General features: G+C 35.1%; 1 protein-coding gene across 1 annotated transcript in view; it reads left to right on the top strand.

Moving 5' to 3' along the window:
• Positions 1–15,683, top strand: part of LOC122815863 — a 320,691-nt gene that overhangs the window by 284,826 nt on the left and 20,182 nt on the right. The window contains exon 4 of the mRNA XM_044088685.1: positions 6,907–7,194. Coding sequence (XP_043944620.1) covers positions 6,907–7,194 — 288 coding nt within the window. The remainder of the gene's footprint in view (positions 1–6,906; positions 7,195–15,683) is intronic.

Genomic DNA, 15,683 nt, shown 5'->3' with positions numbered 1-15,683 from the left:
ATTAACATTGTTGGAGGACTCAATGATTGTTCCCACTTTGAAATCATCAGCAAACTTAGTCAACCACAGGCTGCTCAAGTTTTTCTGGACTTCTGGGAAATAAATTCTGAACAGTAAGTAATCCAGCACAGAACTCTGTGGTATGCCACTATTGACTGGTCTTTTGCTAGTGGTGAAGTCATTCACTTTGACAGTATGTCTTGTCAGTGAGCCAGTTAGCTACCCATCTGGTAATATAGGGGTTAATTCTCAACTGTGAGAGTTTCTCTATAATACCTGAATGAGGGATTGTATCAAATGGCTTGGCAGGGTAAAGAGAGGTGGTATGCGCTGTCTTTCAGGGCCTTGTTGACTTTCTGGAAGAAGTCACGCATGTTTAACAGGCATGATCTACTTTTAATGAATCTAAACTGGGTTGAGTAAAGATGCTTTTTTTTTTTTTTGGAGATTACTTTTGTCTTTGTTAATAAGGTCCATTGTTATTCATTCATTGGCCTTGCAGATGAGGCTAGTAAATGTTATGGGTCTATAATTCCCAGGGTCAGTTGATGAAACCCCTTTGTACAGAAGAATGATTGTTGCTGTCCACCATTCCTCCAGAACATAGCCGGTTCATAGGCTGTGGTTAAATAGGGATGCAATTGAGTCTCCTAGGTCATGTTTTACATTGTTTAAAAGACAACCTGGGAGGTAGTTTGGTCCCATTGATGCTGTGCTTTTAGCCTTGGAGAGTGCCGAGATGATCTGCTCTCTTGAGATAATAGACTGAGGAATGTTGACAAGTATACTTTGGGGGATAACTGGAGTTGGACAGGGGGGTGAAGTTCATTCCAAATCTGTCAGCCAGAAGACTAACAATTACTTTTGCTTGAGTATAGGTTGTGCCATCCACAACAAGTTCAGTGCATAGTTGGGTATTCCCTTTCTTTGACATAGTTTAAGAATGCCTTCTGATTATCTTTAACTAGGGAGGTTAGTTTTGCTTTGTAATTAGCTTTGAAGAACTTAACAGGATCTCTAATATGTTTGTTTATGCTTGAGAGCGATTTCTTCCTCTGCTGAGCCAGTTCCCTCTTGTTCTTGGACATTTGTTTCTTTCTCTTGATGTATATCCTGTTTATACTAGGGGTCCACCAGGGTGGCTTTTTTTTTTTTTTTTTTTGGCAAGGTCTGGTTTTAATCCGGCCAGGTACAGCCAGTTTTATAGAACTGCTTAAGTGGTTATGCAGGGTGTTGGTGTACACCTCTGCATAGGAGTCTGTGTTGTCTGTGTTCGCTTGGGCTTTTAAACTTCTTTTAACATCACTAAGTAGTAGGTAGTTTGTTCTTAAAAAATTCTTAAGCACTTCTGAGCTTAACGGGGTATCTGGTCTTATAATTGAATCGGATAAGACTGATTTATGGTTCAATCTTACCAGGGAGGACATCACACAGGGGGAGGGGTACAATGCTTCCCCATGTTAGTGAGTACTATGTCCATGAGATTTGAGCATCTTGTGAGTGTATTGACTAGATGTTCCAAAGTGTTTGCATTGACGAAGTCCAAGAACCTCTGAGACCGCATGTTTGTGGTCATGTATGTTTCCCAGTCAATGGTAAGATAAAAATCACCCCAAAGTATGGTGTTGGGCTGCAAGGAAAGTGACTCCAGTAAGTCCAGGTATGTGGTATGCTTCCTGTTTCATGGTGGAGGACATATAGCGAGCTATGATGTGGCAGGGGCTTAGCTAAAGAGAGTCATACTGTTTGAACAGGTTTGAGGTATGCTTATCCTTAATGAAGATGGCTACACCTCTTGCTTTAGTTCTTTCATGCTAAGTTTGTGGTCTGAACATATGGAAGGCATTGTAGACCTTCACAGCCGAGGTGCTTTTCTCTCCTTTGAACCATGTCTCAGTGACTGCACAGATGTCTTCCAAAGTGAGAAGTATTTCAAGGGAGTGCAATTTCTTGTTTAGACTCTTAGCATTAAGCAGTCCCCTGAGTTTGTCTAAAGAGGATTTTGTTATGTTGGGAGGTTGGTTATTTTGATACTACCTAAAAAGGCACAATAGGGGTGGCTAATGCCTTGCCAGTGTCCAAAAGCCTCAAGGATGTAAGTGCAGTCCATCTCTGGCAAAGCAGCGTGGCCTGTCTACCATATCTTCCCATGCAGACAGATAGTGGATCCGCTTGGACTGACACCAGAAGTTAAACCAAGTGTTAAAGTCAATCATTTTTTGTTTGTATTGTGGCATCATCCTTGGAGAAGGTAGAATGCTGCTTAAGGCTAAGCTTACACCTGCCTGTGACACATAATCTGAGAGCTCAGTCATGACTCTCTTCATATAGTCCAGTGATGTATGTCTCAAGTCATTCACCACCACGTGGACTACTTGTAGTTGAGTTACTTAAACACTTGCATGATTTGATGGATACTAGCACCTGACAGGCAGATAACTGTAACTTGCTCCTTATCCAGCCTGATGAGGGGAACATCCAAGTGTCTCATAATGGCTTCACCCATGACCAATACATTAGGTTTTGTGATGTTACGTCTTATGGGCTTATTTGTTGAGATGCTTGTGTGTGTGTTATTATGTGTTGCCATTGTTTTTTTCATTGTTATGTCTTTAATATATTTCTGTTTGGGAAGTCTCTGGTATTTTGGTAAGTTTCTAGTGACTACCTCTGCATATATGGGTTTATGTGTCATGTCCTTATTTGGTGTGAAAAGTGTGAGTGTGCTGACAACCTCTTTGGCATTCAATTTGTCCATATGTGAGAGTATTACCTCCAATTTCATAGTGTAACTACATCTTTCAGGTAAAGCATTTGTGTGAATATCTATGCCACATCCATACAAACATGAGGCTTAAATATGAGCAATGATAAATGAGTTTTAAGCTAACTACCAAACAAAAAAGCACATAATAAGCCTTCCACCAGCAAATGCCAACTTAAACAAATTAGATCAGCATACTTCTGCCATAACGGTGCAGAAAAGCACCTTCTTAATGTAGAATAGCTGGTTTGGAGCCCAAGTGTAACAAGACCACACAAACTATCTACTGTGTCTATACACATTGAACAGAGTGGAGGAGGGTCATTGACTACAACTGATCTGAGATAAGTATCCTTTTTTTGGCTTATTTATACTGGTTATTGCTTCTATCAATTTATATATAGCACTTTTTATTGCCTGCTACATACTTTTTACTGTATTTTATTGCTATTAACTAATCTGCACGGGTAACTGGTTTGTTTGCAGTTAAAAGAATTCTGTAGTCCTTTTGTTCCTTTATCTGTTTAAAAACTTTCATTTTGTGACTCACTGCTATCATAAAGATTTCTGCAGTGTTTACTTTCTAAAAGAGTGTAGGCTAATAGCTTTAGTATTGGTCCGTACCCTCCCTCCCTGTTAGTGCCTTGTTTTTTATACTTGGTGGCTTTGCAGTTGCCCACCCCTAGTGTAAATCTGATCTGGGACACTCCTCCCAGTCTAGTCTCATTAGCTCATTCTATCTAATACAGAGAGAACATCTGAGAAGGCCTTCTGTTTTTCCTTTCTCCCTTTCTTTAAAAAATAAATTGCCTGAATCTCCTTGTGTTCTGTCTGTGCTTCTCAAATATTTTGGAAATATAGAGTATATTTTAATGCATTTATTAAAACTGTATTTGCCTTAATATTGCTACAACTCAAGTGCTGTAGGTTGCACTGCATCTGAATTGTTTGTGTGTTTTAGATGCTTTTCCTTTATATATAGACTTCTCTGTATATGTAGACTAGCTACTTATTCTACTGAAGTACTGCCTCGTAAATCATTTTTCAGTTGTGCACTTGCCTTGCTTCATTTAAAAAGTTTTAAATTGCTAATTTTGTAGAGTTTCAATTGCATTTACTGTTTAGGACTACACACAAGTGATTAGCCTTTTCTGTGTTTATTTACTGTATTATTGCCTGTTTTAACAAAAAAAATATTATCTTGTATACTCTTGTCCCACCTTTCCTAGCCAGTATAGTCCAGATCCCAGGCTTTGCTTGTCTCAGGACTTTATTTTCTGTGTTCAGAGCTATCCAGACCTTGCTGTGGTAGAGGGAAGTCCTACTGCTTACCAATGGGAGTAATGAGCATTGTACTGCCTATCTAACACTAGAGGAGTTGTTTCCAGCTCTGAAATTGTAATTTTATTACCCTTATTGGGCTGATTTCTATTCCTTTCAACTTGCTGGCTTAAAAACACACGTGTTTACACATTTTTTGCATTGTGCAGCACCACAGGGCTATGGTTAAACTATTCCAGATGCCAGAATTTCTGCTCTTGAAATTTTCCCTTAGAACTAGCTGGTTTTTCAGTAGTAGCACTAAAATCTGAACCCCTGTGACTATAACTTGCTCTAAAACCTGCTGGAAAGCACTAGGAAGCTTGAAACTGATACAAACACTCAACTCTCCTTGTCAATAAGGAGAAATTAATCGTAGTCACTAAACAGCCTATAAGTGCAAAGTACCTTGCAAAGGTAAGGGAAAACAGCTCTTGTACTTTACAAAAAAAGCACCTACACAGGCATGTGCAAGGGTCAGCTTCCGGTGATTTCTCCTGTCCATCTGGTGAATCTGGGCATACTGGGGCAATGCAGCAACTGCCTCATGTACACAGACAACCCTCTCCTCCTACCATCCAGCACTACAACCTGTGAGAGATGAATATACATAGCCAAACTGGAAGCAAAGCTCTCTCCAGCCAAGATTGTGCTAGACAGTCAAGAGGAGAAGGTTAACACCTGCACTACACCTCAAGCAACACATAGCCCTTCAAAACCCACACCATCAACACCCACACATAGCAACACTAAACCCACATATGTGGAGGCCCTTAACATTAACCTGCCCAAGCAATAAGGACTTCCGAAGCTGAAACGCAAGCAAACACCAGTCACAACCAAAGTGACACATAGCTCACAACACCAGTGTGCCACCCAACAACAGCCCCTAAGGCAAGACAATGTACCCAACACTTTAATCATAGGTAACTCTATAGTCAGGCACACTGATGCCCCACTCATCAGGCTAAACAAGGAGAAAATTACAGTCAGCTGCCTGTCGGGTGCCAGGATCTGCCACATAATGCATTCACTCAAGTCACTCCACAACAAGTACAGATATGACTATGTCATTGTCCATGTTGGAGTGAATGAATTGAGACGTACTTCCCTGGACTACATGAAAAGACATGGAAGAGCTCTCAGATCATGTGGCTCAGGCAGGTATGACCCTAGCCCTGAGTAGCATCCTGCCTTCACCCAGAATTATACCACAGTATTAAGGACAAAATGATTGACTTCAACAATTGGCTAAGCTTTTGGAGTCATTCAAAGGGGATCCAGCATCTGTCTGCCTGGGAAGACATTATCGACAAACCACAATGCTTTGCCAGAAAAGCATTTCATGTTTTGGAACTCCGGTCTGGTCAACATTACTGCTTTGCCAGAGATGGTCTACTCCTGTCACCCCTGGGATTCAGGTTACTGGCTAAAGCTCTTCCCACCCCTATAGTGCCTTTTTTAGGCAAGATTCAAAGGAGAAAACCACCACTGTAATAGATACAAGCATGCAAAATCTGAAGGTAATGCTACTCAATGCTAGAAGTCTAAACCTCAAAATGCACTTTCTCAAGGCACTCCTAAAAATGGAGAACATTGATATCTGTGCAGTAACTGAGACCTGGTTCAAAGCTCCAGAGAGCACCCCTGCAATGCCATGCTACAACTCTTACCACACTTTTTGGCCACCAAACCAAGACCGAAACACTAAAGGTGGAGGAGTGTCCATATTCACCAAGGATATTCACACCTCCAGGCTAGTTGCCCACCACAATGCATCTGAAATTTTCCAGGTGCAACTAACACTAGGAAAGACTGCAATCCAAATTGTAGCTTGCTATAGATCCCCCACCATGCCCCAAGATTCTCACTACACCTTTCTAAACATACTGGAAAATATTAAGAAATAACTAAACACCCTAATACTGGGTGATTTCAACTACCCTGCTATTAAATGGGAAAACTACTTGGGTGCCAACACCTTTTCCCAATGGATCTTGAAATTCATAAAATCCAATGCCCTTGATCAACTAATCCATTGTCCCACCAGGGGCTCCAATATTCTAGACCTGGTCATTACCAACATGGGAGATAGATGCTCCACACCAGTGGTCACCCCCTCATTGGTCAGGTCTGAGTATAAGCAAATCACCCTTGACATCCACATCCCACCCCCACCACCCAGTAACCCAGTAAGGAAACCTCCGTAAAAAAACTTCTCCAAAGCCAACTTCATGCTACTCAAGTCAGAAGTGATAAACTTCATGGCACCCATGCAGACAGGGTCTGAAAGTTCGACTGCTGAATCCTACACTGTATGAGCACATCCACTCATGCATGAATTGTGCCATCCCAAATAGAACCTAGATTCTCTCCTCCAAAAAAAGGAACCCAATCTGGTGGTCCCCTGCCATAAACAAACTATACAACAGAAGGAAGAAACTGTTGCAGAAAAGAGGAAAATCCTAGGATGCAAAAAACTCCCTTACCAGCCTCAATAAGAAGCTGAGATCCCTCATAAAATCCTCAAAAGCTAGTTATGAAAATAAAATTGCCAAAGATTCCAAAGACAACCACAAGGCATTCTATAGTTATGTCAAGAATCTAAATGGCAGGGAGGAGGAGCCTAGATGGCTAACTGGTAACAGCAACTTTTATGAGCTCCACAATATAGTACCAGAATTCAGGAAAATAATCATTTTTATTTTTCAAAAGTAGTAAATTCTTATTAAGGAACCTCAGTTCTATAAGAATACCAAATTTTATGCATTTTTATCGAAATTTTCTTGTCAAATAAACTGGAGATAACTTCTTCAATACAGAAATGAGCAACTCTAAGTCTTCACACTCTGAAACTTCACTGAAAAAGGAAGTTCAGCTGATGTCAGCCACACTACGTGAACTATCTGTCAAAATGGACAGACTTACAGACAACCTTGAAAATCTAAAAGTCAACTGTCAGAAACAGACTGATTTCCTTAATGAAATCTTGCAGCAGCAACAATCAAAAATATTGGATATGGAAACTTCTCTAAGTGACATAGATGAAAGACTTAAGAAAGATGAAACTCACTGTGAATCTCTTTTACAGCAGAATACCTGGCTAATCAGTAAAATAGATGATTTAGAGAACAGAGAAAGGAGAAATAACATTAGAATTTTTGGTCTTCCAGGAAAAAACAGAAGGTGAGGACATTATTTTATTTCTTAACTCTTGGCTTCCAGACCTATTAAACCAAAAGGAAGGTTTATCAAATGGTATAGAAAGAGCACACAGAGCTACAGGGAAACCTATTCCTTCTTCCAATATGCCTCCTAGATCTATTATTGTGAAATTCTTGTCTTATTTAGACAAAGAACTTGTTCTCAAATCTGCCTGGAGAGGTCATCCATTGACATATAATAATAGTCAAATTAGATTTGACAATGACTATACTTCAAGAGTCTTGGAACTAAGGAAAAAAAATGGCCTTTTGTGAGATTTTTGAAACAAAATAAAATAAAAGCACAACTTGCTTTCCCTGCAAGAATCAGAATCATTTATTCAAATGACATAAGAACATTCAACAATGTCAAAGAAGCTATAACTTTAATCAAAAACAACAACATAACTGCAATTCCAGAAGACATGGATTTGTCATCTTCCACCACTTTAAAAAGAACCTCTGAGAGAAATAACTGGACTGATACGAGAAAGAAGAAACTGAAAACTGATCCTAGAAACTCTGGACTCACTACTTCTCTCAAAGCATCAACTAGGACTTGATTTCACTTCTAATCATACAAAAAAGTATGTATTTTTACCTAACATACACCTATAAGAATGTTTTCTTACATTTTCTGATTGAACCTTGCTAAGATTACATCTTATATTTTATGTGTTTAGACTTCTCTAATGGTCCTTAATATAGCTACTTATTAAGAACCCATATAATTATAATAGCGTGTTCATGTGACACCCTTGATTTTTACTTCATTAGCAGCAATTAAACGTATGCTGTATGCATTTATACTTTATACAATTCGTAATTTGAAATGATTTTTGATTTTTAAATACATTTATTACAATATTTTATAATTTAGACTTTAGTTACTACTCTACTCAATTTTAGCATTCTAACATTCCATTATGACTGTTTACTGTCACTCTTGTTTAAAATAGCCTCGAGCTAACAAATGTTGTCTCTCCTCAAAAATAGAATCTACATAATTAACAAGGAAGCTCTCATCCTAAATATAGGAATATGAAAAATGTAATTGTTTACACACAGTTATATGTAGATTAAACTAAATTAACCTCACCTATTATCAAAATAACTCATGTACTATCTATCCCACACATTTATGCCGCATAAGTATATACAGCTTTATAGTTGTTACTGACGAGAGCTTCCATCTCACATTCTCTGACTTCACTTGTCTATTCTGATTGATTAATTAGTCTGATTATTTGAGATATTTTTTCTTTCATATTATTTATTTACTAAATATTAATGTCTTCTATGGTTAGAAAATGTTTCATTTTTTAGGAAGGTGCCTGTCTAGATCAATTTGTGTTATACATCAGTGAGTGCACTGTATGGATTTACACTGTTGTTTACTATTGAGTCGTGCATTGTTTAGTTTAAGGATGTATGTTTGGCCAGGCTAGTTTGTAAACTTAGAGATACAATAATGAAGGTTCTGTATATTTGCTGACGAGGATAGACTCTATGTTGTGTGATGCATGTTTGTAGAGTTATTTCTGTCAACTGCACGAATGATGTTGTGGGGAGGGAGCTGAAGCTCCTTGAAGATTGGCAATGAACAGTGCCCGTTATGGGATTTGACAGGTTAGTTTACTGCATTGTTGTGTTTCGTGATTACCTGGGATGGTGAAATATGTGAACAGGTTTGTTCCTTGTTGGGCCTTGGGAGAACTCTCGATGTAATTGCAGATCTGTTGTTACGTGGTCTATTACATTGTTTGACACTTATTTTGGGTGCTTTGCCATTGCCGGGCAACGGATCCAATACACTAGTGAGTGCTTGTGGTGATCACATGGTGGTTGCATGGGGTGGTTGTTTTGAGGGGGAGAGACATTGGCATGCTGAAGAGTTTGTCTGGTTTCTGTGGGAATGTGGATGGTTGAGGAGTGTGCAGTGAGATTAAGTTAGTAAATTACTCCTTTTATTCATTTTCTGAGAACAATAGTCAGGGAGGATGGTCTGTGTCCCTCCCTTTCTGTTTAGATTGCCCAGATCTCCTGCAGTGAAGGGATGGCAGATGTACATTATGTGTTGTGTAGTGGCTTGCTATGACTGAATGCGGATGTGTGTGGTGCTTACAGGTAGGCTGTTAGTGGTTCTTGGGGTACTCGATCCTAGAGCTTCTTCCATTTAAACAGCCAATATCCCTTGTCTTGGAGATGGTAGCTTTAGAGCTAGAAATCTGCTCAAATTGGTGCACATGAGTGAAAAAAATAGGGTAGCTAGTCGCTGTTCTGGCATTTTATTACTTTATAGTTTAGCGGTTCAACTCTTGTGTGGATGTCCATTCAAAATAGTTGATCTGCTCCTACCTATACCTCTCAACTAACGCAGAATTTGTTTTGGATTTTTGTTGAGCCTCTTAACTTGTCATGATAGTAGTGGCTTAAGATGAATGTCATTCTGTATTTGAAAGCTATAAACTGGTAACATTCAGAACATGTATGTTAACTCAGTCCCCCATCCTGTCAGATTAATAGATGAAGTGTCCTACTAAGTTATTGTAATGCTGCTAGTTACTACTAAGTTATTGTAATGCTGCTAATTCCTACTAAGTTATTGTAACGCTGCTAATTCCTACTAAGTTATTGTAATGCTGCTAGTTTCCAGCATCCTGCATGCAGCTATTTTCACAACAGATTTTTGTTCTCAATTTATATCATTTATACACCTCAGTAACATCTCTATATATAGATTTTATGTCATCAGTTTAGGTTCTCTATAGCCAGTGCTATTTGCCTAATTTGTAAGTAAGTAAGGCTGGTGAGTCTTTAATATTGGCTGAGGTTTTACCCAGTATCTTAATGTAGTAGACAAGACGTGTGTGTGGTATTCACATCACCAGTAGCGATCACAGTTTTTCTTACAATAGACATCCTATGAAACAACAATGCATTTAGTGTAGGAAGTGATGGGAGCTAGTCTAAATTAACTATAGCAGATGATTAATAGGTAAATTAGTATTTTGCTTTTTATTTATTTAAAACTATAGACAAGATTAAATGCATAGCAGACAGAAATGAACTTGCAAGTATTGATTCTTAGTTTTAATCTGCAAACATATAATATAAACTATCTGTTTAGTTAAATTTCAGATCCAGATTTCTCTATTGGTTGTGTTTAGCAAATTTGAAATGGGTTTTAAGAATATTCACCTTTTAGATGACAACAAATAATAAAGATATGCATAACAACTCAGTAGCAATATGAAACCCTAGAGAATATAAATTGCCATAATTCTGGAATAAGATGCTTATACTTTCAATTATAAACAAAATACTTCATATCTTTTTTGATTTGGGTAAATTCATAATACTAGTATTGACTACATGTATTCAAAAACTTAAGACTTTTTTTGCGTATAGTACAATGGAACTAATACAGCATTTTGATTTGGGATTGACTATGCTGTTAATCACTACCCAAAAAGAATGTAAGTAATATTATTCATAACTTAGTGAACTAGTACATTACTTACTTTGTTATCCTTGTATTAATGCATATTGATATTGAGGAAGTCTGTGGCTGCTGATTTACAATATTTCTTCAGTTGTCCTATTGATAGTTAAAAATTAAACACTTTATGCAGTGGAAATAATGTTGCTTTACATCTAGTGTACTTTGTTCTGTTATGCTTATCCACGAAGCAATTTTATAATCTAAACATGCCAGAAATTAAATTGGATAAATATTTGTGTTTTAGTAAATGTGATGCTTCTATATCTGGCATGCTTCATTGAGTCTACTATGTGTAATTTGATTATATGCTATATTATTTAAATATTAAAAGTTTACAAGTTTAATTCCCACAATATGTTCAAAATTATAGTCTTTTTATAGTATAGTGAACTCAAAAGACAGAAGGGATTTTCTTAGTCATTGTTAGATACTTCATTTCAATTCTACTAAATGAACTTAATTATACTAACTTTGTTAATGGCTACTATATTCTTTAATTTGAAATAGTTAAGGCATTGATAAAGTAGATAATATGGAAAATGTATGTATTTATGTTTATTTATGCATCTATTTATTTATTACTAAACTATGACTATTTTATTTGGTTACAGTATTTATCATTAAATAGATTTCATCAATCATTATACCTAAACTTTCTTTCTACTTTGAATATTTTATAACTTAGCATTAATGTTTTTATGATATGAAATTTTCCTTTGTTCTATACACTTACAATTACTTAAACTTGTATTTGCTCCCATTAACAAATGTTTTGAATAAGCTGCTTCTATTACATCAGTTTCAAATCTATTTCCTTTATGTATTACAAATTTCATCTATTCATTCAATTCTAACAACAAAAGTGGATATATAAATTAATGTTTCATCTCCAATTAACTCATACTGGAGCTCAGACATGTTATTGTCGTTAATCACTTTTTGTTTGTCATGAAGGTTAACCTGTCTGAACTTATATGTTCACTCAGATTAGAAGTGCATGTCACTTCATGTTTGTTAAAATTTTCAATAAACTCTTTATTAATATGGTTACTCTTACTTGTTTTTTTTATTCAGTATTCAGATCTTCATTTTATTGGCCTATCTCTAATAAAACTTTATACAATTTGTTAGGGAGAACTAAACTAACTATTTCACACATTTTTTTTCTAGATAAAGTTACACTCTTTAATATCCAGTCAATACCAAACATGAAAACTTCAATTAACTCACAAGAAAGCCATACTTGATGGATTTAACTTTGCTATCCTTCAATGTTAATGGATTAAACAATCCAAGGAAAAGATCTAATTTCCGTAGATACTTGAAACTAAATAATATTCAGGTTGTATTTATTCAAGAATCCCATCTAAAATCAGATGATAACTTTAATTGGAATCCATTGGAATATATAAATCTATCTTGCTTATCATACAAGAAAAAAACAAGAGGAGTTTTATTACTTTGGGGGAATAACGTCATCATTCCCCAAATTATTTATAAGTATGAAGACAAAGAAGGTCTTATTTCAATTGTAATAATTAGATATCATAATAGAATATGGACACTTGTTAACACCTACTGGTTTACTGGTATAGGGATAGGAACTGTTAGGAAACATTTAGAACTAATTAGCAAAGTTTATACGGGTATTTTGATTCTAGTGAGAGACTTCAACTGTACATTTTTGAAACCTTGAATAAAAAGCACTTCTGTCTTACTTCTCTAGAAAAAGCTCTAAGAAACTGGTGTGAGAACCTAAATATAATTGACACCTACAGTTATAAAGACCCTAACTCACTATCCTTTTCTCATAGTGATTATAGATTTGACACCCAAACCAGAATTGATAAACTTTATGTATCTCAAGATTTAAGTATGAAAATAATTAAATTTTCTATAATCCCTTGCCCTTTTCTGAATCATAATTCACTTGTTTTAAAACTGGAAATTGATTTTAAAAGGTTGGTCTTCACAACAAGGATACCAGCATACATCACCAAACTACCACAATTCAAGCCATGGTTAGATAACGAAATTGAAAACTTTCTTGACTAACCAATCAAATGATATATGTTTGACAATTCTCTGGGATACACTAGAAGCTTACTTATTTGGTAAAATTCTAGCTTGGTTTAAAAATAAGACTAAAGAATGGGAATTGGAACGTAATAATATTCAAAATAAGCTTATAATTATCAATAAAGATAATTCACAACATCCAAAAAAACAAAAAAGAGAACAATTACAGACTTAAATAACAAATACAATGAAATATTAACTCATAAAACAAATTTGGCATTAGAAAAACTAAAAATCAGCTCACACTCAATGTTGCCCAAACATCTTCATAATCTTTCAATGAGAGTTAAAAGACAAGCCTCAGATAACAATATTACAAATAATACTTCATGAAGGTAGAAATAATAAAATGGTATCAGACATTAGTGATATTCTTGAAGCCTTTAAATATCATTACTCTGACCACCAACTCAATAATTCAGCACAATTTCAACATATAGATGTAGACAAAAGTTTACTTAAAATAAATAAAATTACAGATAAACTAAAATCTGAGATCTGAAAACAAATTTCTCTTAAAGAAGTAGTTGATAAAGTTAAAGAAAGCAAAAATAAAAAAGCCCCTGGGATAGATGGAATTATAATGGAACTATATAAGTTTTTCCCTCCCTCAACCATCTCAATTTTCCATAAAGCCTTAAATGTAATTTGAACCAATAATTTAATTCCTCCCTCTTGGAAATATTCCCTAATCACTCCTATTTTAAAAGAAAATAAAGATCCAAAACAATGTAGTTCCTATAGACCAATTTCCTTGCTTAATAATGACTACAAGATATCTGTATCCATTCTTGCAAATAGAATTAAAAAATCCTTAACACATATTATAAATTCTGATCAGTCTGGTTTTATTTACAATAGGCACACTTACAATAATATTTTAAGAATACTGTCCCTTATCAACATTTTAAATAGGGACAATCGAGAAGCTTTTCTAATAGCCCTCGATATTGAAAAAGCTTTTGATATGCTGAAATGGGATTATCTCTTCAAACCTTTAGAAATCTTTGATTTTTCATCTCATTTCATTACTTTGATAAAAAATCTATATAAAAATAATCTTGCATATGTAAAACTAGGCCCTTTTACTTCAGAACCCATTAAAATACTCAAAGGTACAAAGTAAGGCTGCCCTTTGTCGCCTATTTTATTGGCTCTTGCAATAGAATTATTTGATATTACATTACACCAAAACACAAAAATTAAAGGTATAGACATTTATGATCAATTTAATTCCAAAATCATGCTCTTTGCGGATGATATACTTTTAACTCTGAGTGTCTCACAAGAATCTCTTAAAGAGTTAGATCTTCAGACTAAAAGGTTCTCTGATAGCTCAGGTTTAAGTATAAGTGAATCTAAATCTAATTATTTGCATTTAAATAAAAAACAAAATTCTTTCATAACTCCAGTCCATTTAATAGGGAAAATATGTATCTTCTATAAATTACCTAGGAATTATTATTGATGACAATATTAATAACACTCTATCTATAAACTATAAAAAAAAACTTAAATACCATAAAACTACTCACTGACAAATAGAATAAAGTATTCCTAAAGTTTGAGGATAGACTTCAATTCATAAATATGGTATTAATACCAAAAATAAACTATATAGCTCAAGCCATTCCAATGATACCTAATAAAAAACTATTACAAGACATAAATAAAATTCTTTTAAATTTTTTCTGGTTCCCTAAAAGAAACAGGATAGCCTATGCTCACCATATTAGAGCCTGGGAAATGGGAGGAATTAATTTTCCAGACTTAGAGACATATATTAAGGCTTCTATATTCAAAATAGTTTTCAGCTGGATAGACCCAAAAATTTCATCAGCCTGGAAATCCCTTCATATTTCTATTTTTTTAAATGAGAATAAACTCACAAAAAATACTCTTTCAAATGATCAAATAAATATATTTTGGAAAATATTATGTCTTAATTTACAATTTAACATTTCGAAACCCACCAACTCAGTCTTCATAAACTACATCTTCAGCTCATTTAGATCTTTCATAAACTCAAACTTAGACATTAAATTATGGTGGGAACTCTTAATTCCTTTCAAAATAACTAAAAACTTTCCCAACAAATTACATGAAAACATTATAAATAAATTTTACTTGTTGGTAAGATCGTATTAGGAACTCATCAGTCTTAAACATACAACAAATAATAAACACCTTTGATATTCCAAATTCAGATTGGCTTATACTTCAAAGCATTTTATGTCATGCTCAAGAGTTATTCAGAATAATCAATTATGCCTCATTTAGTTCTGTACCAAAATTAATTTCCATTATCCAAGAAATGGTTTATAATAATTATAATTGGTCTAATTTAACCTCATTGCTCTACAAAAACGTAATCATTTACAAAGTTAATCCAAAACAAAACTTGTGGAACTTTATTACTAAAGGTCATCCGATTAACCTCTCCTCTGAAAACAAAATTAATTTATTGTATTCTATTAAATTAACTTCCAATCTACAAGCTTGGAAGATTTTTTCATGGAAATTCTTACACAGGGAATTTTACACCACCAATAGGATAGCTAAAATGGACTCTTCTAAACAATTGTTTTGTTGGAGATGTTCTCAGAATTGTATTGCTGATTGAATTCATATATTTTTTGAGTGTATCAAAATTAAAAAATTCTGGGAGGGGATTGGACATTTCCTTCAAGCTATTTTTTTCAGATTCCTTCATAATAACTAAATCCATGATTTTTCTGAATGTAACTGAAACAAATGTTATGAGCAAAAAGAATTTGTATGTAGCGACAGCAAAAAAATGCATTACAAGAAA

The sequence above is a fragment of the Protopterus annectens genome, chromosome 1.part1 (assembly GCF_019279795.1).
Source record: "Protopterus annectens isolate FY-2018-M chromosome 1.part1, PAN1.0, whole genome shotgun sequence".
In the NCBI taxonomy this organism is placed as follows: Eukaryota; Metazoa; Chordata; order Ceratodontiformes; family Protopteridae; genus Protopterus; species Protopterus annectens.
The sequence above is the reverse complement of the archived record's forward strand: the minus strand, read 5'-3'. Positions and strand labels throughout refer to the sequence as shown.